General features: G+C 45.0%; 2 protein-coding genes and 1 long non-coding RNA gene across 5 annotated transcripts in view; all 3 read right to left on the bottom strand.

Moving 5' to 3' along the window:
* Window positions 1-529: 529 nt before the first annotated feature.
* On the bottom strand, window positions 530-3,421 carry LOC121845314. Its single transcript, XR_006082515.1, has 4 exons — window positions 1,654-3,421; window positions 1,036-1,586; window positions 701-737; window positions 530-571 (listed from the first exon to the last, which is right to left on the bottom strand). It is a non-coding gene; the product is annotated as an uncharacterized LOC121845314 (long non-coding RNA).
* Window positions 3,422-3,833: 412 nt separating this feature from the next.
* LOC121845312 (delta-actitoxin-Amc1a-like) lies at window positions 3,834-6,038 on the bottom strand. Its single transcript, XM_042316411.1, has 3 exons — window positions 4,574-6,038; window positions 4,190-4,476; window positions 3,834-4,136 (listed from the first exon to the last, which is right to left on the bottom strand). The coding sequence occupies exons 1-3, from the start codon at window positions 4,812-4,814 to the stop codon at window positions 3,834-3,836; spliced, it is 831 nt and encodes a 276-aa protein (XP_042172345.1). The 5' UTR covers window positions 4,815-6,038.
* A 360-nt stretch (window positions 6,039-6,398) lies between these two features.
* LOC121845313 (nuclear receptor ROR-alpha A-like) overlaps window positions 6,399-24,961 on the bottom strand; it is a 63,821-nt gene continuing 45,258 nt past the window's right edge. Inside the window, exons 4-11 of one of the 3 annotated variants that reach the window (XM_042316413.1) lie at window positions 24,280-24,699; window positions 19,150-19,271; window positions 17,061-17,193; window positions 15,645-15,752; window positions 13,319-13,429; window positions 13,003-13,115; window positions 6,483-7,296; window positions 6,399-6,411 (exon numbers count right to left, since the gene is read on the bottom strand). In XM_042316413.1, coding sequence (XP_042172347.1) covers window positions 7,129-7,296; window positions 13,003-13,115; window positions 13,319-13,429; window positions 15,645-15,752; window positions 17,061-17,193; window positions 19,150-19,271; window positions 24,280-24,699 — 1,175 coding nt within the window. In that variant the 3' untranslated portion in view covers window positions 6,399-6,411; window positions 6,483-7,128. The remainder of the gene's footprint in view (window positions 6,412-6,482; window positions 7,297-13,002; window positions 13,116-13,318; window positions 13,430-15,644; window positions 15,753-17,060; window positions 17,194-19,149; window positions 19,272-24,279; window positions 24,700-24,961) is intronic. The other 2 variants (XM_042316414.1, XM_042316415.1) reach the window with 2 other exon arrangements.

Below are 24,961 nucleotides of genomic sequence, written 5' to 3'. Positions count from 1 at the left end.
TAATTCTATTGGTAATTCTATAGGTAATTCTATTGGTAATTCTATAGGTAATTCTATAGGTAATTCTATAGGTAATTCTATAGGTAATTCTATAGGTAATTCTATAGGTAATTCTATAGGTAATTCTATAGGTAATTCTATAGGTAATTCTATAGGTAATTCTATAGGTAATTCTATAGGTAATTCTATAGGTAATTCTATAGGTAATTCTATAGGTAATTCTATAGGTAATTCTATGAAACAGGTAAGAACAGAAGTAGTCATACATAGGACACTAAAACACAGATTTCTTATAGAAGAGAACTAAAAAAATAAAAGTCTATGTGAACGATTAGAATTTATCGACATGCAATATTTAAGACTCTACACAAGTAAAAAATACAACATTGATATTATTATTGCTAACATTCTATAGGTAATTCTTTGATAGGTAATTCTGTCAAAATAGAGTAGATGGACTCAGAAAGGAGGAGAAGAAAACAAGGGAGGATAATACTGAGAAACCTAGTTGACCATTTATCCTTCACTAATAAAACCTCTCTAGTTGATCAATATCCTTCACTAATAAAACCTCTCTAGTGAGATGAAATAAAACAGAAGTAGAGAACAGAAGTAGTCATACATAAACGTGACACTAAAACACAGATTTCAGATTATAGAAGAGAACTAAAAAAAATAAAAACTGACCAGTCAATAAAACCTCTCTAGTTGACCACGATATCCTTCACTAATAAAACCTCTCTAGTGAAATAAAACGATTTCACTAATAAAACCTCTCTAGTTGAATTTACTAATAAAACGACATGCAATATTTAAGACTCTACACAAGATTAAAAAATACAACATTGATATTTCATTAAAACCTTGCTCAACATTCGGTTATGGCTGAAGGTACTTCCATTAGATTTGAGAAATGCAGTTTGACTACAGTGCTTTGGAGAGTCTACTGTCAAAATAGAGACGTGGTGAGATGGACTGAGTGGGAAAATGTCAGAAAGGAGGAGAAGAAAACAAGGGAGGATAATACTGAGAAACCTCTCTAGTTGACCATGTTATCCTTCACTAATAAAACCTCTCTAGTTGATCACGATATCCTTCACTAATAAAACCTCTCTAGTTGACCACGATATCCTTCACTAATAAAACCTCTCTAGTTGACCACGATATCCTTCACTAATAAAACCTCTCTAGTTGACCACGATATCCTTCACTAATAAAACCTCTCTAGTTGACCACGATATCCTTCACTAATAAAACCTCTCTAGTTGACCACGATATCCTTCACTAATAAAACCTCTCTAGTTGACCACGATATCCTTCACTAATAAAACCTCTCTAGTTGATCACAATATCCTTCACTAATAAACCTCTCCAACTGACAACGATATCCTTCACTAATAAAGCCTCTCCAACTGACCACGATATCCTTCACTAATAAACCTCTCCAACTGACCACGATATCCTTCACTAATAAAACCTCTCTAGTTGACCACGATATCCTTCACTAATAAAACCTCTAGTTGATCACGACATCCTTCACTAATAAAACCTCTCTAGTTGACCACGATATCCTTCACTAATAAAACCTCTCTAGTTGACCACGATATCCTTCACTAATAAACCTCTCCAACTGATATCCTTCACTAATAAAACCTCTCTAGTTGACCACGATATCCTTCACTAATAAAACCTCTCTAGTTGATCACGATATCCTTCACTAATAAAACCTCTCTAGTTGACCACGATATCCTTCACTAATAAAACCTCTCTAGTTGACCACGATATCCTTCACTAATAAAGCCTCTCCAACTGACCACGATATCCTTCACTAATAAAACCTGGGGTGTCTAATACAACAATATTATGTAGCCACATAGATGTACACACACACACACACACACACACACACACACACAGTAGGTGTAAACACAACGGCGGGACATGTTTAAGAGGGGCCACTGTAACGAACCAACTGAAGAGAGGGATGGATTCAATCCGTAGCGCTGAAGATCCTCGTCATATTGGCCCTCTGACAAACTGCAGGAACATGGCCCTTAAATGTAAATCCTGGTAAAGCGTGAATCTTCAGTGCTACAGATTCAGTGCTGAGCCCTGAAGCAACAAAACAAACAGCGTTCTACTAAAACAACAACCCTGTATTTTCTTCGTGAAGATCATGATTTATTTAAGATAATATTACTTATATATTACCTCTGATCATGTAGTTCCTATTGTCCCTGAGTGTTCATCAACACGGCATCATACCCAGTGGGAACCAGGTGGGTTTAGATAGTGCAAGCATTGCTTCGGATGACGTTTAGCCCGGACTGTAGATTTCAATTAAAAATAAAACGTTTAGAAGTAAGAGGCTGAGAGTTTCTGCCATTTTACAAATAAGTACGACCGAATATACTGATGGAATCAACTGACATTCCATTCCAGAACCAGAATGGATGATTTATTTACAACTGGCATTCCATTACAGAACCAGAATGGATGATTTATTTACAACTGGCATTCCATTACAGAACCAGAATGGATGATTTATTTACAACTGGCATTCCATTACAGAACCAGAATGGATGATTTATTTACAACTGGCATTCCATTACAGAACCAGAATGGATGATTTATTTACAACTGGCATTCCATTCCAGAACCAGAATGGATGATTTATTTACAACTGGCATTCCATTACAGAACCAGAATGGATGATTTATTTACAACTGACATTCCATTCCAGAACCAGAATGGATGATTTATTTACAACTGGCATTCCATTACAGAACCAGAATGGATGATTTATTAAAAGCGATAGAACAGAGGGGGGGATTCAGAAGTGAAAGAGCGTGAATCAGCCAGCGAGACACACAGCTCTTATCACTGTGTTGGACAGACCACATGATGAAAGCCTCTATATAACGGCACAGAGAACAGGATTTCACCACATTTCTGTCAGGAGATGTGAAGACAAACAACAACAACAACAACAACAACAACATGTCATCTGATGAACACTCCTCTCTTTCTTCTGTAGCCCGTCTCTGTCTCTTGTTGAGGCTATATCTCAACGACAAGACTTGATTAACTACATCATATGATCTCTCTTCATTGATTGAAATAAACCTTCGCTAGGTGAGGAAGTGGGAAGGGTCACCATCGTCTACCCCTCCAGACATACTGGTATGATTAAGACAATAGGAAACAAGCCAAAGGAAGGATGGAATTCGGTTTCTGACAGACACAACCATTAAAATAGACATTACTTGGTGCTATACTTTCTGCGGTCAATAGATGGCGCTACTAGATAGCCATTAGATTGAACAGCTTTAAATCTATTTTCACAGCTCTGGCGTTATTTAAGGGTTCGGTCTGACCGTTGACCGTCTCTTTAATGGCGGGACCAACAGGTCCTCCCTCCCTCAGAATAAAAGCCTTTTTTTTTAAAAAATCAGGTGCTGTTATTAAATCTCAGTTTCCATCTCAACGTCCCGTGTCTCAACTCGCGGTGCTCTTTAATAGAGGAGGGAAACAGCTTCTTTGAGACTTCAAAGTGTTTCCTTTGTAATGGTATGAAGAATATGCATATCCTTGCTTCAGGTCCTGAGCTACAGGAAGTTAGATGTCATTTCAGGCAACAAAAAAAAAAAAAAAAGTTTTTAAAAAAAAAGAAGTGAGTGTTGTGAGTGTGGCCTTGCCCCTCGCTGGGCATAACACCTGGCACACGGCCTGGCCTTTCCCTGGCACACGGCCGCTGGGCATAACACCTGGCACACAGCCTGGCCTTGCCCCTCGCTGGGCATAACACCTGGCACACGGCCTGGCCTTGCCCCTCACTGGGCATAACACCTGGCACACAGCCTGGCCTTGCCCCTCGCTGGGCATAACACCTGGCACACGGCCTGGCCTTGCCCCTCGCTGGGCATAACACTTGGCACACGGCCTGGCCTTGCCCCTCGCTGGGCAAAACACCTGGCACACGGCCTGGCCTTGCCCCTCGCTGGGCATAACACCTGGCACACGGCCTGGCCTTGCCCCTCGCTGGGCATAACACCTGGCACACGGCCTGGCCTTGCCCCTCGCTGGGCATAACACCTGGCACACGGCCTGGCCTTGCCCCTCGCTGGGTATAACACCTGGCACACGGCCTGGCCTTGCCCCTGGGCATAACACCTGCTGGGCATAACACCTGGCACACGGCCTGGCCTTGCCCCTCGCTGGGCATAACACCTGGCACACGGCCTGGCCTTGCCCCTCGCTGGGCATAACACCTGGCACACGGCCTGGCCTTGCCCCTCGCTGGGTATAACACCTGGCACACGGCCTGGCCTTGCCCCTCGCTGGGCATAACACCTGGCACACGGCCTGGCCTTGCCCCTCGCTGGGCATAACACCTGGCACACGGCCTGGCCTTGCCCCTCGCTGGGCATAACACCTGGCACACGGCCTGGCCTTGCCCCTCGCTGGGTATAACACCTGGCACACGGCCTGGCCTTGCCCCTCGCTGGGCATAACACCTGGCACACGGCCTGGCCTTGCCCCGCTGGGCATAACACCTGGCTGGGTATAACACCTGGCACACGGCCTGGCCTTGCCCCTCGCTGGGCATAACACCTGGCACACGGCCTGGCCTTGCCCCTCGCTGGGCATAACACCTGGCACACGGCCTGGCCTTGCCCCTCGCTGGGCATAACACCTGGCACACGGCCTGGCCTTGCCCCTCGCTGGGCATAACACCTGGCACACGGCCTGGCCTTGCCCCTCGCTGGGCATAACACCTGGCACACGGCCTGGCCTTGCCCCTCGCTGGGCATAACACCTGACACATGGCCTGGCCTTAACAACACAGGTCAGAGAGAAACAACAGGGGATCTGGTTCTATTCATGGCTTCAGTGGTGTCTTTCATGTTCAACACGTGTGTGTGTGTGTGTGTGTGTGTGTGTGTGTGTGTGTGTGTGTGTGTGTGTGTGTGTGTGTGTGTGTGTGTGTGTGTGTGTGTGTGTGTGTGTGTGTCTCCATGACAGATTGTGCTCCTCGCCCCAACAGAGGATTAAAAGGGCGTAAGCTGAGCTGAGCTTCGTGACTCTGTGTTTCAGGGTGTCTCTCAGACCTGACATCTATCTACTGTGGTATAAGCCTCTCTCAGTCGATACAAAGACCCACTAACTTCCTGTTTCACCACGGTACAGTGGCCAAGGTAGAACAGTGGGAGGGCATTGGTCACCATCACGGGAGGTAGACCAATCAAATCACAGGAAATGCAGATGATTTCAGAAGAGTAGATAAACATAATCATTTTCACAATAAAGAAGTTAAATGTTTTGATAGAAGATTGTGAGGGTGGAAATGGACTATTGCTTATTGAATGGATCATATCTCCAGTATTTCATTAACTCAGAGACAGGTGTGGACAATACACTATTCATTCATTAACTCAGACACAGGTGTGGACAATACACTATTCATTCATTAACTCAGACACAGGTGTGGACAATACACTATTCATTCATTAACTCAGACACAGGTGTGGACAATACACTATTCATCAATTAACTCAGAGACAGGTGTCGACAATACACGATTCATTCATTAACTCAGACACAGGTGTGGACGATACACTATTCATCAATTAACTCAGAGACAGGTGTGGACAATACACTATTCATCAATTAACTCAGACACAGGTGTGGACAATACACTATTCATTCATTAACTCAGAGACAGGTGTGGACGATACACTATTCATTCATTAACTCAGACAGGTGTGGACAATACACTATTCATTCATTAACTCAGACAGGTGTGGACAATACACTATTCATTCATTAACTCAGACAGGTGTGGACAATACACGATTCATTCATTAACTCAGACACAGGTGTCAGTAAAAGGGGCTCGTCAATTGGAACAAATGGGAGAGGTACAGGCTACAACACAAATAGATTGTAAAACATTGATTCATTTCTCAATATAGTATGTACTTATTATGAGCATGGTAACACCCTGTAGGACATTGGAAAGAGGTGGAATGGGACACCTTGATTCATTAACTCAGAACAGGCACCCTATTCCTATACAGGGCACTACTTTTAACCAGATCCACTTCATTCATTACAAGTAGTGCACTGCATTCATTAATAGGGTGCACTTTTCACAGAACCCTGTTATTGTTGTGGTGGTGACTTCCTCAACCTGTTGTGAAGGTTGAATATTTCAGATGGCTTTGAAGGTGATGTTAACCGGAAAGGGTGGAATGGGACACCTTCCCATCTTGTCCTCCCCATCCCATATTGTCCATAGGTACTACTTTTAACCAGATCCACTTCTTACAAGTAGTGTCACTGGGCAGGTAATAGGGTGACTAAATCTGGGACAGAACCCTGTTATTGTTGTGTGTGTGACTAAATCCTCTTCCTGTTGTGAAGGTTGATCACATGGCTTTGAAGGTGATGTTAACCATAGGTAAGGGTGACTACACCACCTCCCCATCACATCGTTGTTCATAGGTAAGGGTTGTGACTAAATCCACTCCCCATCACATCGTTGTTCATAGGTAAGGGTTGTGACTAAATCCACTCCCCATCACATCGTTGTTCATAGGTAAGGGTTGTGACTAAATCCTCTCCCCATCACATCGTTGTTCATAGGTAAGGGTTGTGACTAAATCCACTCCCCATCACATCGTTGTTCATAGGTAAGGGTTGTGACTAAATCCTCTCCCCATCACATCGTTGTCCACAGGTAAGGGTTGTGACTAAATCCTCTCTCCATCACATCGTTGTCCACAGGTAAGTGTTGTGACTAAATCCACTCCCCATCCCAATAGGTTTGTTGTTTTGAGAGGAAAGACTGTTGGTTTTCTAAGTGCTTGAATGTTTTTTTCCTCAAAGAAACCTCCCAACCAACTCATGATCCAGGAGGACACAGAGGAGAAGACAGACGAACATGAACAGAGAAATGTCGGGTGTCTGTCCAGGTAAGAGCAAGTTAGGGCCAGGACCAAGGCACTGTCTGAGTGTCTCTCATTCAACGTGTCTCTATGACTCCCAAAGATCAACGCTGGCTCCATGACGTAAACTACAGTACAGGGCAGATACCGTACGGTAGGTTACCGACGGGGTCTTCGGCTAGCCGTCTATGGACATGGAGCCCTGTTCAAAGTCTGAGCCAAACAGCTCCCTGTATAGTGGAGGGAAGTGGGCTTGGACAATGTCTGGGTAGGTTGCTTTGAAGGCCGTCAGCTTCTCTGTGTGCCGGCTGACTAATGCCCGCAGGGTCGACACTTTGCATATCAACTGGAGAGAGAGAGAGAGAGAGAGAGGGAGAGACAGAGAGAGGGGAGAGACAGAGAGAGAGGGAGAGACAGAGAGAGAGGGAGAGACAGAGAGAGAGAGAGAGGGAGAGACAGAGAGAGAGGGAGAGACAGAGAGAGAGAGACAGAGAGAGAGAGGGGGGGGACAGAGAGAGACAGACAGACAGAGAGAGAGAGACAGAGCGAGAGCAAGAGAGACAGAGAGAGAGAGACACACACAAAGAGAGAGACAGAGAGAGAGAGAGCGAGACAGAGACAGAGAGAGAGAGAGAGAGGGAGAGAGAGAGAATGGATTAGAAAAAAGCTATAAAGGACAATCAAAATCCACTGGACTTCCCAGTTACTGACCAGGAGCTCTATAAGAAACTTCAGGCTCTTAAATTTAAAAAAGCATGCGGACTTGATGGCATCCTAAATGAGATGCTCAAACTCACTAGTGCAAAATTTCAATTGGCTATATTAAAACTGTTTAATTTGATCCTGAGTGTAGGTTATTTCGCTGACATCTGGAATCAAGGACTCATAACCCCAATCTTTAAAAACGGAGACAAATTTGACCCTAACAATTCCAGAGGCATTTGTGTGAACAGTAACCTGGGGAAGGTTTTCTGTTGTATTATAAATGTAAGAGTTCTAAACTTCCTTAACTGGGATAGGTGGGACGGTAGCACCTGGCAAACATCCAGAGAAAATGCAGAGCGCCAAATTCAAATATATTACTATAAAAATGTAACTTTCAAGAAATCACACATGCAATACACCAAATTAAAACTACACTTTTGTGAATCCAGCCAACTTGTCAGAGTTCAAAAAGGCTTTACGGTGAAAGCAGACCATGCTATTATCTGAGTACGGCACCCCAGCAAACAAACACAGACAATCATATTTCAACCCGCCAGGCGCGACACAAATCGCAGAAATAAAGATATGTTTCATGCCTTACCTTTGAAGATCTTCCTCTGTTGGCACTCCAATATGTCCCATAAACATCACAAATGGTCCTTTTGTTCGTTTAATTCCGTCAATTTTTATCCAAAATGTCCATTTATTTGGCGCGTTTGATTCAGAAAAACACCGGTTCCAACACGCGCGACATGACTACAAAATATCTCAAAAGTTACCTGTAATCTTTGTCCAAACATTTCAAACAACTTTCCTGATACAACTTTAGGTATTTTTTTATCGTAAATAATCGATACAATTTAAGACGTGATAAACTGTGTTCCATACCGGAAGAAATCAAAGTGGAGCTTTTCAGGTCACACGCCTCTCACAAAGAGTACACTTCCCTCTAACTACCTCTTCATTTCTCAAAGGGAAAACTTCAACCAATTTCTAAAGACTGTTGACATCCAGTGGAAACGATAGGAACTGCAAGCAAGTGAAATCTGAATTGAGATTGACCTCAAAAAAAAAGAAAAGAAGAAGATTGAAATGAAAGAAAATCTGAATGGTTTGTCCTTGGGGTTTCGCCTTCCAAATAAGTTATGTTATACTCACAGACATCATTCAAACAGTTTTAGAAACTTCAGAGTGTTTTCTATCCAAATCTACTAATAATATGCATATCTTAGTTTCTAGGCCTGAGTAGCAGGCAGTTTACTTTGGACACGCTTTTCATCCGGACGTGAAAATACTGCCAACTATCCCAATGAAGTTAATAAGAACAATGTCTTGAGTAAAAGCCAAATTGGATTTATACCAAAACATCGCACAACTGATCATATTTACACCCTACACACCCTGATAGATAAATATGTCCACCAAAATAATACCAAAATATACGCTTGCTTTATCGACTTCCAAAAAGCAGTTGATTCTATTTGGCAGACAGGACTGTTCTACAAAGTTTGAAAAGTTGTGTAGGGGGTAAAACATATGACATAATTAGATCAATGTATACAGGAAATATGTACAGAATTAAAATTGGCAAGAAAATAACAGAATTCTGTAACCAGGGGTGGGGCCTTCGTCAGGGTTGTAATCTGAGCCCTGCACTCTTCAATATTTACATCAACGAATTGGCCACTATTCTAGAAAACCCTCAGCCCCTGGTGTTAGTCTCCACAATTCAGAGGTTAAATGCCTACTCTTCGCAGATGACCTATACCTGCTGTCAACCACAGCACAGAGCCTGGACCTGCTAGAGCAGTACTGCCAGACCTGGGACCTGGCAGTAAACCCCAAAATGACTAAAATAATGATTTTAGATAGAGAGAGACAGACAGAGAGACAGAGAGTGAGGTTATTGAGATTCAGGACTGCTTGGTCACATTCTGACAGACAGACAGGACTTTCACATTTCCCAGTGTCCTGGTCAGGACAACAGATTTGTACTTGGGGGTTTGAACTTGCAACCTTTTGGGTCCAACACTTAACCACTAGGCTACCCTGCCACTCTAGCAACCTTTTGGTTACTAGTCCAACACTCTAACCACTAGGCTACCTGCTGGTTACTAGTCCAACCCCCAGGCTACCTGCTAGAACGCTCTAAACACTCTAACCACTTACCTAGCCAACACTGGTCCCTGATCTAGGCTACCTACCAACACTCTAACCACTAGACTACCTGCTGGTTACTAGCCTGGTCTAACCACTAGGCTACCTGCTGGTTACTAGTAACATTCTAACCACTAGGCTATGGTTACTAGCCCAACACTCTAACCACTAGACTACCTGCTGGTTACTAGTCCAACGCTCTAACCACTAGGCTACCTGCTGGTTACTCTAACCACTAGGCTACCTGCTGGTTACTAGTCCAACACTCTAACCACTAGACTACCTGCTGGTTACTAGTCCAACGCTCTAACCACTAGGCTACCTAACCACTAGGCTACCAATCCAACGCTCTAACCACTAGGCTACCTGCTGGTTACTAGTCCAACACTCTAACCACTAGGCTACCTGCTGGTTACTAGTCCAAGAATCTAACCACTAGGCTACCTGCTGGTTACTAGTCCAACACTCTAACCACTAGGCTACCCTGCCGCCCCAGATCTAGACTTTACTAGCCTGGTCCCTGATCTATACTTTACTAGCCTGGTCACAGTGAGTTAGCGTAGGTCTAGATGTTACATCACAGTGCTGCTGGTTACTAGTCCAACTCTACCTAACCAATAGGCTACCTGCTGGTTACTGGTCCAACACTCTAACCACTAGTCTACCTGCTGGTTACTGGTCCAACGCTCTAACCACTAGGCTACCTAGTCCAACGCTCTAAACACTAGGCTACCTGCTGGTTACTAGTCCAACACTCGAACCACTAGCTGGTTACTAGTCCAACGCTCTAAACACTAGGCTACCTGCTGGTTACTAGTCCAACATTCTAACCACTAGGCTAACCACTAGGCTACCTGCTGGTTACTAGTCCAACGCTCTAACCACTAGGCTACCTGCTGGTTACCCAAAACACTAGGCTACCTGCTGGTTACTAGTCCAACACAACCACTAGGCTACCTGCTGGTTACTAGTCCAACGCTCTAACCACTAGGCTACCTGCTGGTTACTAGTCCAACACTCGACCACTAGGCTACCTGCTGGTTACTAGTCCAACACTCTAACCACTAGACTACCTGCTGGTTACTAGTCCAACATTCTAACCACTAGGCTACCAGCTGGTTACTAGCCCAACACTCTAACCACTAGACTACCTGCTGGTTACTAGTCCAACGCTCTAACCACTAGGCTACCTGCTGGTTACTGGCCCAACACTCTAACCACTAGACTACCTGCTGGTTACTAGTCCAACGCTCTAACCACTAGGCTACCTGCTGGTTACTGGCCCAACACTCTAACCACTAGGCTACCTGCTGGTTACTAGTCCAACACTCTAACCACTAGACTACCTGCTGGTTACTAGTCCAACGCTCTAACCACTAGGCTACCTGCTGCTTACTAATCCAACGCTCTAACCACTAGGCTACCTGCTGGTTACTAGTCCAACGCTCTAACCACTAGGCTACCTGCTGGTTACTAGTCCAACACTCTAACCACTAGTCTACCTGCTGGTTACTAGTCCAACGCTCTAACCACTAGGCTACCCTGTAAAGCAGAGTTGGGCTCTTTCATTGTCATTTCAGAAAGGGAATTTCCAATGTTAGGAAAATGTGGAATTGGAATTTGGTTTACTTTCTGCATTGACTGGAATTGAAAAGGAAATTGACCCCAATCCTGGTGTACAGCAATTGCATATATTGTATGTGCGTGTGGGTGTGTGTTATGTGTGTTATTTATTTTGCTCATTTGCACTCTCCATTATTTCTATCTCTACTTTGCACATTCTTCCACTGCAAATCTACAATTCCAGTGTTTTAATTGCTATATTGTATTTACTTTGCCACCATGGCCTTTTTTTGCCTTTACCTCCCTTCTCACCTCATTTGCTCACATTGTATATAGACTTGTTTCTACTGTATTATTGACTGTATGTTTGTTTTACTCCATGTGTAACTCTGTGTAACTCTGTGTTTTGTTTATCTTGTTAGTGTAAATGAGAACTTGTTCTCAACTGTTTTAAATAAAGGTGATCTTTGGTTATCTTGGCTGGTCTACCTGGTTAAATAAAGGTGATCTGGCAAAGGTTGTAAATGAGAACTTGTTCTCAACTGGCCTACCTGGTTAAATAAAGGTGATCTGGCCTACCTGGTTAAATAACGGTGATCTGGTCTACCTGGTTAAATAAAGGTGATCTGGCCTACCTGGTTAAATGGTGATCTGGTCTACCTGGTTAAATAAAGGTGATCTGGCCTACCTGGTTAAATAACGGTGATCTGGTCTACCTGGTTAAATAAAGGTGATCTGGCCTACCTGGTTAAATAAAGGTGATCTGGCCTACCTGGTTAAATAAAGGTGATCTGGTCTGGTTAAATAAAGGTGACCTGGTTAAATAAAGGTGATCTGGTCTACCTGGTTAAATAACGGTATCTGGTCTACCTGGTTAAATAAAGGTGATCTGGCCTACCTGGTTAAATAACCTGGTTACCTGGTTAAATAAAGGTGATCTGGCCTACCTGGTTAAATAACGGTGATCTGGCCTACCTGGTTAAATAAAGGTGATCTGGTCTACCTGGTTAAATAAAGGTGATCTGGCCTACCTGGTTAAATAAAGGTGATCTGGTCTACCTGGTTAAATAAATTAAATAACGGTGATCTGGCCTACCTGGTTAAATAAAGGTGATCTGGTCTGGTTAAATAACGGTGATCTGGTCTACCTGGTTAAATAAAGGTGATCTGGCCTACCTGGTTAAATAAAGGTGATCTGGTTACCTGGTTAAATAAAGGTGATCTGGCCTACCTGGTTAAATAACGGTGATCTGGTCTACCTGGTTAAATAAAGGTGATCTGGTCTACCTGGTTAAATAAAGGTGATCTGGCCTAAAATAACGGTGAACCTGGTTAAATAAAGGTGATCTGGTCCTGGTTAAATAACCTGGTTAAAATAAAGGTGATCTGGTACCTGGTTAAATAACGGTGATCTGGTCTACCTGGTTAAATAAAGGTGATCTGGCCTACCTGGTTAAATAAAGGTGATCTGGCCTACCTGGTTAAATAAAGGTGATCTGGCCTACCTGGTTAAATAAAGGTGATCTGGCCTACCTGGTTAAATAAAGGTGATCTGGCCTACCTGGTTAAATAAAGGTGATCTGGTCTACCTGGTTAAATCAAGGTGAAATAAATAACTAACAAATACCTTAGTGAGAACCACGTCCTCTCTGCCGTTCTTCTGAAGGACATGTTGGAGAGCCAGCTGGATCTTCTGTTGCAGCTTCTCTACCTTCACCTTCTCCTGAAGCCACGTCCGATCTACACGCACCATCAGTTAAACGATGCAGCGTTGTATAAATAATAACACCCAGAGATGCTCTCGGACTGCCACAAGGGGGAATAGCTGTGTGTGTGTGTGTGTGTGTGTGTGTGTGTGTGTGTGTGTGTGTGTGTGTGTTATGTGATTGTAGAAGATATGTGCTCGCAACGTTGCGTCGTGAACGTGACAGCATCGTGCCTACCTGCAGACATCAGGACGTACGCTGAGAAGAGAGCGATCTCCTCCTCAGAGAGATGGATGACAGACATACTCTTCCCAAACTCAAAGACTAAGCGAATCAGATCGTCACAACCTGTCAGACACACACACAGAGAGAGAGAGAGGAGAAGTTATGTGGACCAGAACAACACAGTCTGTCAGACACACAGAGAGACAGGAGTAGTTATGTGGGTCAGAACATCACAGTCTGTCAGACACACAGAGAGACAGGAGTAGTTATGTGGACCAGAACAACACAGTCTGTCAGACACACAGAGAGACAGGAGTAGTTATGTGGGTCAGAACATCACAGTCTGTCAGACACACAGAGAGACAGGAGTAGTTATGTGGACCAGAACAACACAGTCTGTCAGACACACAGAGAGACAGGAGTAGTTATGTGGGTCAGAACATCACAGTCTGTCAGACACACAGAGAGACAGGAGTAGTTATGTGGATCAGAACAACACAGTCTGTCAGACACACAGAGAGACAGGAGTAGTTATGTTATGTGGAGAGACAGGAGTCAGAACATCACAGTCTGTCAGACACACAGAGAGACAGGAGTAGTTATGTGGACCAGAACAACACAGTCTGTCAGACACACAGAGAGACAGGAGTAGTTATGTGGGTCAGAACACAGTCTGTCAGTCTGTCAGAACACACAGAGAGAGACAGGAGTAGTTATGTGGGTCAGAACATCACAGTCTGTCAGACACACAGAGAGACAGGAGTAGTTATGTGGGTCAGAACATCAGAACAACAGAGAGACAGTCTGTCAGACACACAGAGAGACAGGAGTAGTTATGTGGGTCAGAACATCACAGTCTGTCAGACACACAGAGAGACAGGAGTAGTTATGTGTCAAATATCACAACAACACAGGACACAGAGCAGGACATCATGATCTGAACAGACGTCACCTGGCATGCATTGCTTTGGAGTTCAGTCAGTCCAATCCATATCCTAGTGGCCCAGCCATTCAGTCAGTCCAGTCCATATCCTAGTGGCCCAGCCATTCAGTCAGTCCAGTCCATATCCTAGTGGCCCAGCCATTCAGTCAGCCCAGTCCATATCCTAGTGGCCCAGCCATTCAGTCAGTCCAGTCCATATCCTAGTGGCCCAGCCATTCAGTCAGTCCAGTCCATATCCTAGTGGCCCAGCCATTCAGTCAGCCCAGTCCATATCCTAGTGGCCCAGCCATTCAGTCAGTCCAGTCCATATCCTAGTGGCCCAGCCATTCAGTCAGCCCAGTCCATATCCTAGTGGCCCAGCCATTCAGTCAGTCCAGTCCATATCCTAGTGGCCCAGCCATTCAGTCAGAGGTGGTCCATTCAGTCAGTCCAGTCCATATCCTAGTGGCCCAGCCATTCAGTCAGTCCAGTCCATATCCTAGTGGCCCAGCCATTCAGTCAGTCCAGTCCATATCCTAGTGGCCCAGCCATTCAGTCAGTCCAGTCCATATCCTAGTGGCCCAGCCATTCAGTCAGAGGTGGTCCATTCAGTCAGTCCAGTCCATATCCTAGTGGCCCAGCAATTCAGTCAGTCCAGTCCATATCCTAGTGGCCCAGCCATTCAGTCAGTCCAGTCCATATCCTAGTGGCCCAGCCATTCAGTCAGTCCAGTCCATATCCTAGTGGCCCAGCCATTCAGTTAGTCGAGTCCATATCCTAGTGGCCCAGCCATTCAGTCAGAGGTGGTCCATTCAGTCAGCCCAGTCCATATCCTAGTGGCCCAGCCATTCAGTCAGTCGAGTCCATACCCTAGTGGCCCAGCCATTCAGTCAGTCCAGTCCATATCCTAGTGGCCCAGCCATTCAGTCAGAGGTGGTCCATTCAGTCAGTCCAGTCCATATCCTAGTGGCCCAGCCATTCAGTCAGAGGTGGTCCATTCAGTCAGCCCAGTCATATCCTAGTGGCCCAGCCATTCAGTCAGAGGTGGTCCATTCAGTCAGTCCAGTCCATACCCTAGTGGCCCAGCCATTCAGTCAGTCCAGTCCATATCCTAGTGGCCCAGCCATTCAGTCAGTCCAGTCCATATCCTAGTAGGGCCCAGCCATTCAGTCAGAGGTGGTCCATTCATTCACTCCAGTCCATACCCTAGTGGCCCAGACATTCAGTCAGAGGTGGTCCAAAACAGTCCCTAATACTAATGAACAACTTCCTCTCCTATTAAATCGATGGTTCTGAAACGTCTGAACCTCAACTACAGATTGAAGTGGATGAACGTGATTCGCTGGGTTGTATTCTGACTCACCTAACGCTTTGAAAGGGGATGAACGTGATTCGCTGGGTTGCATTCTGACTCACCTAACGCTTTGAAGACGTCGGTCCCAGCGTACTTCCCATCAAAGTAGACGGTGCTGTTCTGAGAGTCAAAGGCACGACACATCCTGATGAACACCACCTCAAGAGACCCTGAGGAGAGACAACAACAACACAACCATCACTACAGAGAGACGACAACAACACAACCATCACTACATGTCAGAGAGACGACAACAACACAACCATAACTACAGGTCAGAGAGACAATACAACACAACCATCACTACAGAGAGACGACAACAACACAACCATCACTACAGAGAGACGACAACAACACAACCATCACTACAGAGAGACAACACAACACAACCATCACTACAGGTCAGAGAGACAACAACAACACAACCATCACTACAGGTCAGAGAGACAACACAACCATCACTACAGGTCAGAGAGACAACAACAACACAACCATCACTACTGGTCAGAGAGACAACATAACACAACCATCACTACAGGTCAGAGAGACAACATAACACAACCATCACTACTGGTCAGAGAGACAACAACAACACAACCATCACTACTGGTCAGAGAGACAACATAACACAACCATCACTACTGGTCAGAGAGACAACAACAACACAACCATCACTACAGGTCAGAGAGACAACATAACACAACCATCACTACTGGTCAGAGAGACAACAACAACACAACCATCACTACAGGTCAGAGAGACAACCTCAGCATTACTTTATGTTGTGAAGACAACACAATATCAACACAACAGGTTGTGGACAGCATGGATTGGGGGTTTCTTATATAAGTAGACAGGACATAGATTGGGGGTTTCTTATATAAGTAGACAGTACATAGATTGGGGGTTTCTTATGTAAGTAGACAGGACATAGATTGGGGGTTTCTTATATAAGTAGACAGTACATAGATTGGGGGTTTCTTATATAAGTAGATAGTACATAGATTGGGGGTTTCTTATATAAGTAGACAGGACATAGATTGGGGGTTTCTTATATAAGTAGACAGTAGATAGATTGGGGGTTTCTTATATAAGTAGACAGTACATAGATTGGGGGTTTCTTATATAAGTAGACAGGACATAGATTGGGGGTTTCTTATATAAGTAGACAGTACATAGATTGGGGGTTTCTTATACCAGTAGACAGTAGATAGATTGGGGGTTTCTTATATAAGTAGACAGTACATAGATTGGGGGTTTCTTATATAAGTAGACAGGACATAGATTGGGGGTTTCTTATATAAGTAGACAGGACATAGATTGGGGGTTTCTTATATAAGTAGACAGGACATAGATTGGGGCTTTCTTATATAAGTAGACAGGACATAGATTGGGGGTTTCTTATATAAGTAGACAGGACATAGATTGGGGGTTGATCATTGTGATGTCATTACGAGACGTTCCATCATCTTGTCTACCTGCTTTGAGCAACACTATCTGGTCGTTCTGACAGAGCTCCATGAAGCCGTCGATGCGCTTGGCGAACTCCACCACGTACTGGATGGCCTCCGTTATCTTGATGGCACACAGCTGCCACATCACCTCCTCCGGCTGACATAAACAACAACAACAACAATGTTAAAAGAGGCATAATTGTTGATGCTAGTATCAGAGAGAGAGGGACATAGAGAGAGAGACAGAGAGAGACAGAGAGAGAGAGAGAGAGAGAGAGAGATAGAGAGAGAGGGACAGAGAGAGAGTGAGCGAGAGACAAAGAGAGAGAGACAGAGAGAGAGAGAGAGTGAGAGAGAGAGAGAGAGAGACAAAGAGAGAGAGAGAGAGAGAGAGAGAGAGAGAGAGAGAGTGAGAGACAGAGAGAGCGAGAGAGAGAGAGAGAGCGAGAGAGAGAGAGAGAGAGAGACAGAGAGAGAGAGAGAGAGAGAGAGAGAGAGAGAGAGAGCGAGAGAGAGACAGAGAGAGCGAGAGAGAGAGAGAGAGCGAGAGAGAGAGAGAGAGAGAGAGAAAGAAAGAAGAAGAGGGGGTGACAAAGGACTATGAGAACAAAAGTAGTGTACTTGGTAGTGTGTAGTGTACTAGGTAGTGTACTAGGTAGTGTGTAGTGTGTATCGTACTAGGTTGTGTACTAGGTAGTGTGTATCGTACTAGGTAGTGTACAAGGTAGTGTGTAGTGTACTAGGTAGTGTCCTAGGTAGTGTGTAGTGTACTAGGTAGTGCACTAGGTAGTGTACTAGGTAGTGCACTAGGTAGTGTGTAGTGCACTATGTAGTGTACTAGGTAGTCTGTAGTGTACTATAGGTAGTGTACTAGGTAGTGAACTAGGTAGTGTGTAGTGTACTATAGCTAGTGTACTAGGTAGTGTGTAGTGTACTAGGTAGTGTACTAGGTAGTGTACTAGGTAGTATGTAGTGTACTATAGGTGGTGTACTAGGTAGTGCACTATGTAGTGTACTAGGTAGTCTGTAGTGTACTAGGTAGTGTACTAGGTAGTGTGTAGTGTACTAGGTAGTACACTAGGCAGTGTGTAGTGCACTATGTAGTGTACTAGGTAGTCTGTAGTGTACTATAGGTAGTGTACTAGGTAGTGCACTAGGTAGTGAACTAGGTAGTGTGTAGTGTACTATAGCTAGTGTAGTGTCTCCTGACAGTGTCTCCTGACCCCTCCTGTCTCAGCCTCCAGTATTTATGCTGCAGTAGTTTATGTGTCGGGGGGCTGGGGTCAGTTTGTTATATTTGGAGTACTTCTCCTGTCCTATTCGGTGTCCTGTGTGAATCTAAGTGTGCGTTCTCTAATTCTCTCCTTCTCTCTTTCTTTCTCTCTCTCGGAGGACCTGAGCCCTAGGACCTGAGCTCCAGGACTACCTGACATGATGACTCCTTGCTGTCCCCAGTCCACCTGGCCATGCTGCTGCTCCAGTTTCAACTTCCACCTGACTGTGCTGCTGCTCCAGTTTCAACTGTTCTGCCTTATTATTATTCGACCATGCTGGTCATTTATGAACATTTGAACATCTTGGCCATGTTCTGTTATAATCTCCACCCGGCACAGCCAGAAGAGGACTGGCCACCCCACATAGCCTGGTTCCTCTCTAGGTTTCTTCCTAGGTTTTGGCCTTTCTAGGGAGTTTTTCCTAGCCACCGTGCTTCTACACCTGCATTGCTTGCTGTTTGGGGTTTTAGGCTGGGTCTCTGTACAGCACTTTGAGATATCAGCTGATGTACGAAGGGCTATATAAATAAATTTGATTTGATTTGATTTGATTTTGAGTGTACTAGGTAGTGTGTAATGTACTAGGTAGTGTACTAGGTAGTATGTAGTGTACTATAGGTAGTGTACTAGGTAGTGCACTAGGTATGTACTAGGTAGTCTGTAGTGTACTAGGTAGTGTACTAGGTAGTATGTAGTGTACTATAGGTAGTGTACTAGGTAGTGCACTAGGTAGTGTACTAGGTAGTGTGTAGTGTACTAGGTAGTGTGTAGTGTACTAGGTAGTGTACTAGGTAGTGTGTAGTGTACTAGGTAGTGTCCTAGGTAGTGTGTATTGTTACCTTCGTCTGGTAGGTCTCTATCTCCTCCTGGAGGAAGGCCTGCCAGGTCATGCTCTGTAGCTCCTCCCTCAGGTACTGACACGTCTCCTGGTGGGACTTGGAGATGTTCTGGCCTAGGTGTTCTACAGGAGAGAACAGCAGGACAAGGTCAAGAGCTGGACCACAATTGGTCCAGGACAACGTCAAGAGCTGGACCACGATTGGTCCAGGACAACGTCAAGAGCTGGACCACGATTGGTCCAGGACAACGTCAAGAGCTGGACCACGATTGGTCAAGGACAACGTCAAGAGCTGGAACACGACTGGTCCAGGACAACGTCAAGAGCTGGACCACGATTGGTCAAGGACAACGTCAAGAGCTGGAACACGACTGGTCCAGGACAAGGTCATCAAGAGCTGGAGCTGGACCACGATTGGTCAAGGACAACGTCAAGAGCTGGAACACGACTGGTCCAGGACAAGGTCAAGAGCTGGACCACGATTGGTCAAGGACAACGTCAAGAGCTGGACCACGATTGGTCCAGGACAACGTCAAGAGCTGGACCACGATTGGTCCAGGACAACGTCAAGAGCTGGACCACGATTGGTCAAGGACAACGTCAAGAGCTGGACCACGATTGGTCAAGGACAACTTCAAGAGCTGGATAGACCACAGTGGAATCCTTTTCACATTATGGTGCCGACCTGAACTATACTGAATGGTCTGTTCTTTTTGTGTTTTTTTTACATGGTTCTTTCCAGCACATTTGGCCTTGGCTTTTCTTGGCTCTGCCCAGCAGGGGGAAAAGGGTAGAATATGGGTCAGCATTTAGGCAGAGCTCACATGTGTAACAACACAGCAACATTGTTTCAATAAAGGGAAATTCTTCCGACCCTACTGTTCTGCTATTCTATACTGTTAGAGGTGGTTGATCATCTCTAACCATGACCCAGACAGTATTTTACTATTCTATACTGTTAGTGGAGGTTGATCATCTCTAACCATGACCCAGACAGTATTTTACTATTCTATACTGTTAGAGGTGGTTGATCATCTCTAACCATGACCCAGACAGTATGTTACTATTCTATACTGTTAGTGGAGGTTGATCATCTCTAACCATGACCCAGACAGTATTTTACTATTCTATAACTGTTAGAGGTGGTTGATCATCTCTAACCATGACCCAGACAGTATTTTACTATTCTATACTGTTAGTGACGGTGGAGGTTGATCATCTCTAACCATGACCCAGACAGTATTTTACTATTCTATACTGTTAGAGGTGGTTGAACATCTCTAACCATGACCCAGACAGTATTTTACTATTCTATACTGTTAGAGGTGGTTGATCATCTCTAACCATGACCCAGACAGTATTTTACTATTCTATACTGTTAGTGGAGGTTGATCATCTCTAACCATGACCCAGACAGTATTTTACTATTCTATACTGTTAGAGGTGGTTGATCATCTCTAACCATGACCCAGACAGTATTTTACTATTCTATACTGTTAGTGGAGGTTGATCATCTCTAACCATGACCCAGACAGTATTTTACTATTCTATACTGTTAGAGGTGGTTGAACATCTCTAACCATGACCCAGACAGTATTTTACTATTCTATACTGTTAGAGGTGGTTGAACATCTCTAACCATGACCCAGACAGTATTTTACTATTCTATACTGTTAGATGTGGTTGATCATCTCTAACCATGACCCAGACAGTATTTTACTATTCTATACTGTTAGTGACGGTGGAGGTGATCATCTCTAACCATGACCCAGACAGTATTTTACTATTCTATACTGTTAGAGGTGGTTGAACATCTCTAACCATGACCCAGACAGTATTTTACTATTCTATACTGTTAGAGGTGGTTGAACATCTCTAACCATGACCCAGACAGTATTTTACTATTCTATACTGTTAGAGGTGGTTGATCATCTCTAACCATGACCCAGACAGTATTTTACTATTCTATACTGTTAGAGGTGGTTGATCATCTCTAACCATGACCCAGACAGTATTTTACTATTCTATACTGTTAGAGGTAGTTGATCATCTCTAACCATGACCCAGACAGTATTTTACTATTCTATACTGTTAGTGGAGGTTGATCATCTCTAATCATGACACAGACAGTATTTTACTATTCTATACTGTTGGAGGTGGTTGATCATCTCTAACCATGACACAGACAGTATTTTACTATTCTATACTGTTAGAGGTGGTTGATCATCTCTAACCATGACCCAGACAGTATTTTACTATTCTATACTGTTAGTGGAGGTTGATCATCTCTAACCATGACCCAGACAGTATTTTACTATTCTATACTGTTAGAGGTGGTTGATCATCTCTAACCATGACCCAGACAGTATTTTACTATTCTATACTGTTAGTGGAGGTTGATCATCTCTAACCATGACCCAGACAGTATTTTACTATTCTATACTGTTAGTGGAGGTTGATCATCTCTAACCATGACTCAGACAGTATTTTACTATTCTATACTGTTAGAGGTGGTTGATCATCTCTAACCATGACCCACACAGTATTTTACTATTCTATACTGTTAGAGGTGGTTGATCATCTCTAACCATGACCCAGACAGTATTTTACTATTCCATACTGTTAGTGGAGGTTGATCATCTCTAACCATGACCCAGACAGTATTTACTATTCTGGTATGACCCAGTGTCACTAGGGCGTGATCTAGTATATCTATGTCAATGTTGTGTTCTAGTTTTTATTTCTATGTTGACCTGGTATGGTTCCCAATCAGAGGCAGCTGTTTATCATTGCCTCTGATTGTGGATCATATTTAGCCATTTCCCCACAGTGTTTTGTGGGATCTTGTTTATGTGTTGTTGCCTGTGATCACTTCATTTGCATCACGTTTCGTTTGTTCGTTCTTGTTTTGTGCGTTTCACTCAAATTAATATGTGGAACCCATATCGCGCTGCGCTTTGGTCCGAGTATTCCAATCGATTCCAAACGATTCCAAACGATTTTACTATTCTGGTATTGACCCAGACAGTATTGTACTATTCTGGTATTGACCCAGACAGTATTTTACTATTCTGGTATTGACCCAGACAGTATTGTACTATTCTGGTATTGACCCAGACAGTATTTTACTATTCTGGTATGACCCAGACAGTATTTTACTATTCTGTCATGACCCAGACAGTATTTTACTACTCTGGTATTGACCCAGACAGTATTTTACTATTCTGGTATTGACCCAGACAGTATTTTACTATTCTGGTATTGACCCAGACAGTATTTTACTATTCTGGTATTGACCCAGACAGTATTTTCCTATTCTGGTATTGACCCAGACAGTATTTTACTACTCTGGTATTGACCCAGACAGTATTTTACTATTCTGGTATTGACCCAGACAGTATTTTACTATTCTGGTATTGACCCAGACAGTATTTTCCTATTCTGGTATTGACCCAGACAGTATTTTACTACTCTGGTATTGACCCAGACAGTATTTTACTATTCTGGTATTGACCCAGACAGTATTTTCCTATTCTGGTATTGACCCAGACATTATTTTACTACTCTGGTATTGACCCAGACAGTATTTTACTACTCTGGTATTGACCCAGACAGTATTTCACTATTCTGTCATGACCCAGACAGTATTTTCCTATTCTGGTATTGACCCAGACAGTATTTTTTACTATTCTGTCCACTATGTTGGTGCTGGTTGATCTACAATAGAGAATACTACATATGTTCATATGTTCATACAATCATTTAACATAAAACAAAGGGACATATTTCCTACAGTGAAGGGGAAGAGGATACAATGAGAAATAGTTTTGTTTGAAGAAGAACATCACTGATTTCCCTGAACATGTGCCCCTTTGGTTCCCAATAGGAGCTAATTAACACAATGCTAATTAACCAGACTATGTTCTAATGAGCTCTGAAGATGAGTTTGCAGCCTCCTGCTATTTTAAACCACCTTTGTTTTGCCCCACGGTTGTGCTCTCTGTTCGCTCCATCCTTTCTCTTTCTTTACCTCTCTATATCCCTCTCTCGTTCTTCTTGTTGTCTCCCTCTTTACCCCTCCCTCCCTTCCAAACCTTACCTCATCCCTCCCTGCCTCCCCCATCCCACATCTTACCTCATCCCTTCCCTTCCTCCCTCCCACCCTCCCATCCCAAACCTTACCTCATCCTTTCCCTCCCTCCCTCCCTCCCTCCCTCCCTCCCTCCCTCCCTCCCTCCCTCCCTCCCTCCCTCCCTCCCTCCCTCCCTCCCTCCCTCCCTCCCTCCCCCTCCCTCCCTCCCCTCTCTCCACTCACCTAGCTCAGCCATAGATACTGTGGGAGACGTCTCTCTCTCTCTCCCTCCCTCCCTCCCTCCCTCCCTCCCTCCCTCCCTCCCTCCCTCCCTCCCTCCCTCCCTCCCTCCCTCCCTCCCTCTCTCTCTCCCTCCCTCTCCCTCCCTCCCTCCCTCCCTCCCTCCACTCACCTAGCTCAGCCATAGATACTGTGGGAGACGTCTCTCCCTCCCTCTCTCCCTCCCTCCCCCTCTCTCCCACTCACCTAGCTCAGCCATAGATACTGTGGGAGACGTCTCTCCCTCTCCCTCCCTCCCTCCCTCCCTCCCTCCCTCCCTCTCTCCTCCCTCCCTCCCTCCCTCCCTCCCCCTCCCTCCCTCCCTCCCTCCACTCACCTAGCTCAGCCATAGATACTGTGGGAGACGTCTCTCCCTCCCTCCCTCCCTCCCTCCCTCCCCCTCTCTCCACTCACCTAGCTCAGCCATAGATACTGTGGGAGACGTCTCTCCCTCCCTCTCTCCCTCCCTCCCCCTCTCTCCACTCACCTAGCTCAGCCATAGATACTGTGGGAGACGTCTCTCCCTCCCTCTCTCCCTCCCTCCCCCCTCTCTCCACTCACCTAGCTCAGCCATAGATACTGTGGGAGACGTCTCTCCCTCCCTCTCTCCCTCCCTCCCCCTCTCTCCACTCACCTAGCTCAGCCATAGATACTGTGGGAGACGTCTCTCCCTCCCTCTCTCTCTCCCTCCCCCTCTCTCCACTCACATAGCTCAGCCATAGATACTGTGGGAGACGTCTCTCCCTCCCTCTCTCCCTCCCTCCCCCTCTCTCCACTCACCTAGCTCAGCCATAGATACTGTGGGAGATGTCTCTCCGTTGGTGAAGGAACAGTAGGGGAAGAAACCCTGGTTGGAACCATAATCACAAAGAGGCTCCGGTTTTATACCGTTAATATCCAGACCAGACTGATCAGGAGACGGCTGAATGTCCAGGTAGAACCCCCCCACTCCTCCCGAGTCAGAGCCCCCCTTGGAGGCTGGGCCGTTACCCCCCCCAGGGCTGTTTTCCTCCATGTACCCGACCTCCAGGTCTTCCGGGAGGTCGGTGAGACCGTAGTGGGGAGAGAGAGGCTCGACCTCCCCCGGGTTCTGGGGATGGTGGTCTCTCTGCAGCTGCTGGGCCTGCTGGAGACGGTGCTTCTGGACCTCAGCATACAGGCTGTCTCTCTGCTTCTTGGACATACGGCCAAACTTCACCGCTGTGGGGACATGGAGAGACATTGACGAAGGTTATTTAATTGAACAATAGCGTTGTGTGAGAACTTGACCTCTCTGAGGAGGTAAATGAAGACGGACGAAGTGGACTCATAATCCAGTGTGTGTGTGTGTGTCGGTGTGTGTCGGTGTGTGTCGGTGTGTGTGTGTGTGTGTGTGTGTGTGTGTGTGTGGGTCGGTGTCTGTGTGTGTGTGTGTGTGTGTGTGTGTGTGTGTGTGTGTGTGTGTGCGTGCATTCATTTTTAC

This window comes from Oncorhynchus tshawytscha, unplaced genomic scaffold, assembly GCF_018296145.1.
Source record: "Oncorhynchus tshawytscha isolate Ot180627B unplaced genomic scaffold, Otsh_v2.0 Un_contig_2057_pilon_pilon, whole genome shotgun sequence".
In the NCBI taxonomy this organism is placed as follows: Eukaryota; Metazoa; Chordata; class Actinopteri; order Salmoniformes; family Salmonidae; genus Oncorhynchus; species Oncorhynchus tshawytscha.
The sequence above is the reverse complement of the archived record's forward strand: the minus strand, read 5'-3'. Positions and strand labels throughout refer to the sequence as shown.

Coding starts and splice junctions, on each gene's coding strand:
- LOC121845312 (XM_042316411.1), bottom strand. CDS start 4,814: ATGCCCAGCGAGGGGCAAGGCCAGGCCGTGTGCCAGGTGTTATGCCCA. Junction 4,477..4,573: donor AAGGCCAGGCCGTGTGCCAG/GTGTTATACCCA, acceptor GCCGTGTGCCAG/GTGTTATACCCAGCGAGGGG. Junction 4,137..4,189: donor AAGGCCAGGCCGTGTGCCAG/GTGTTATGCCCA, acceptor GCCGTGTGCCAG/GTGTTATACCCAGCGAGGGG.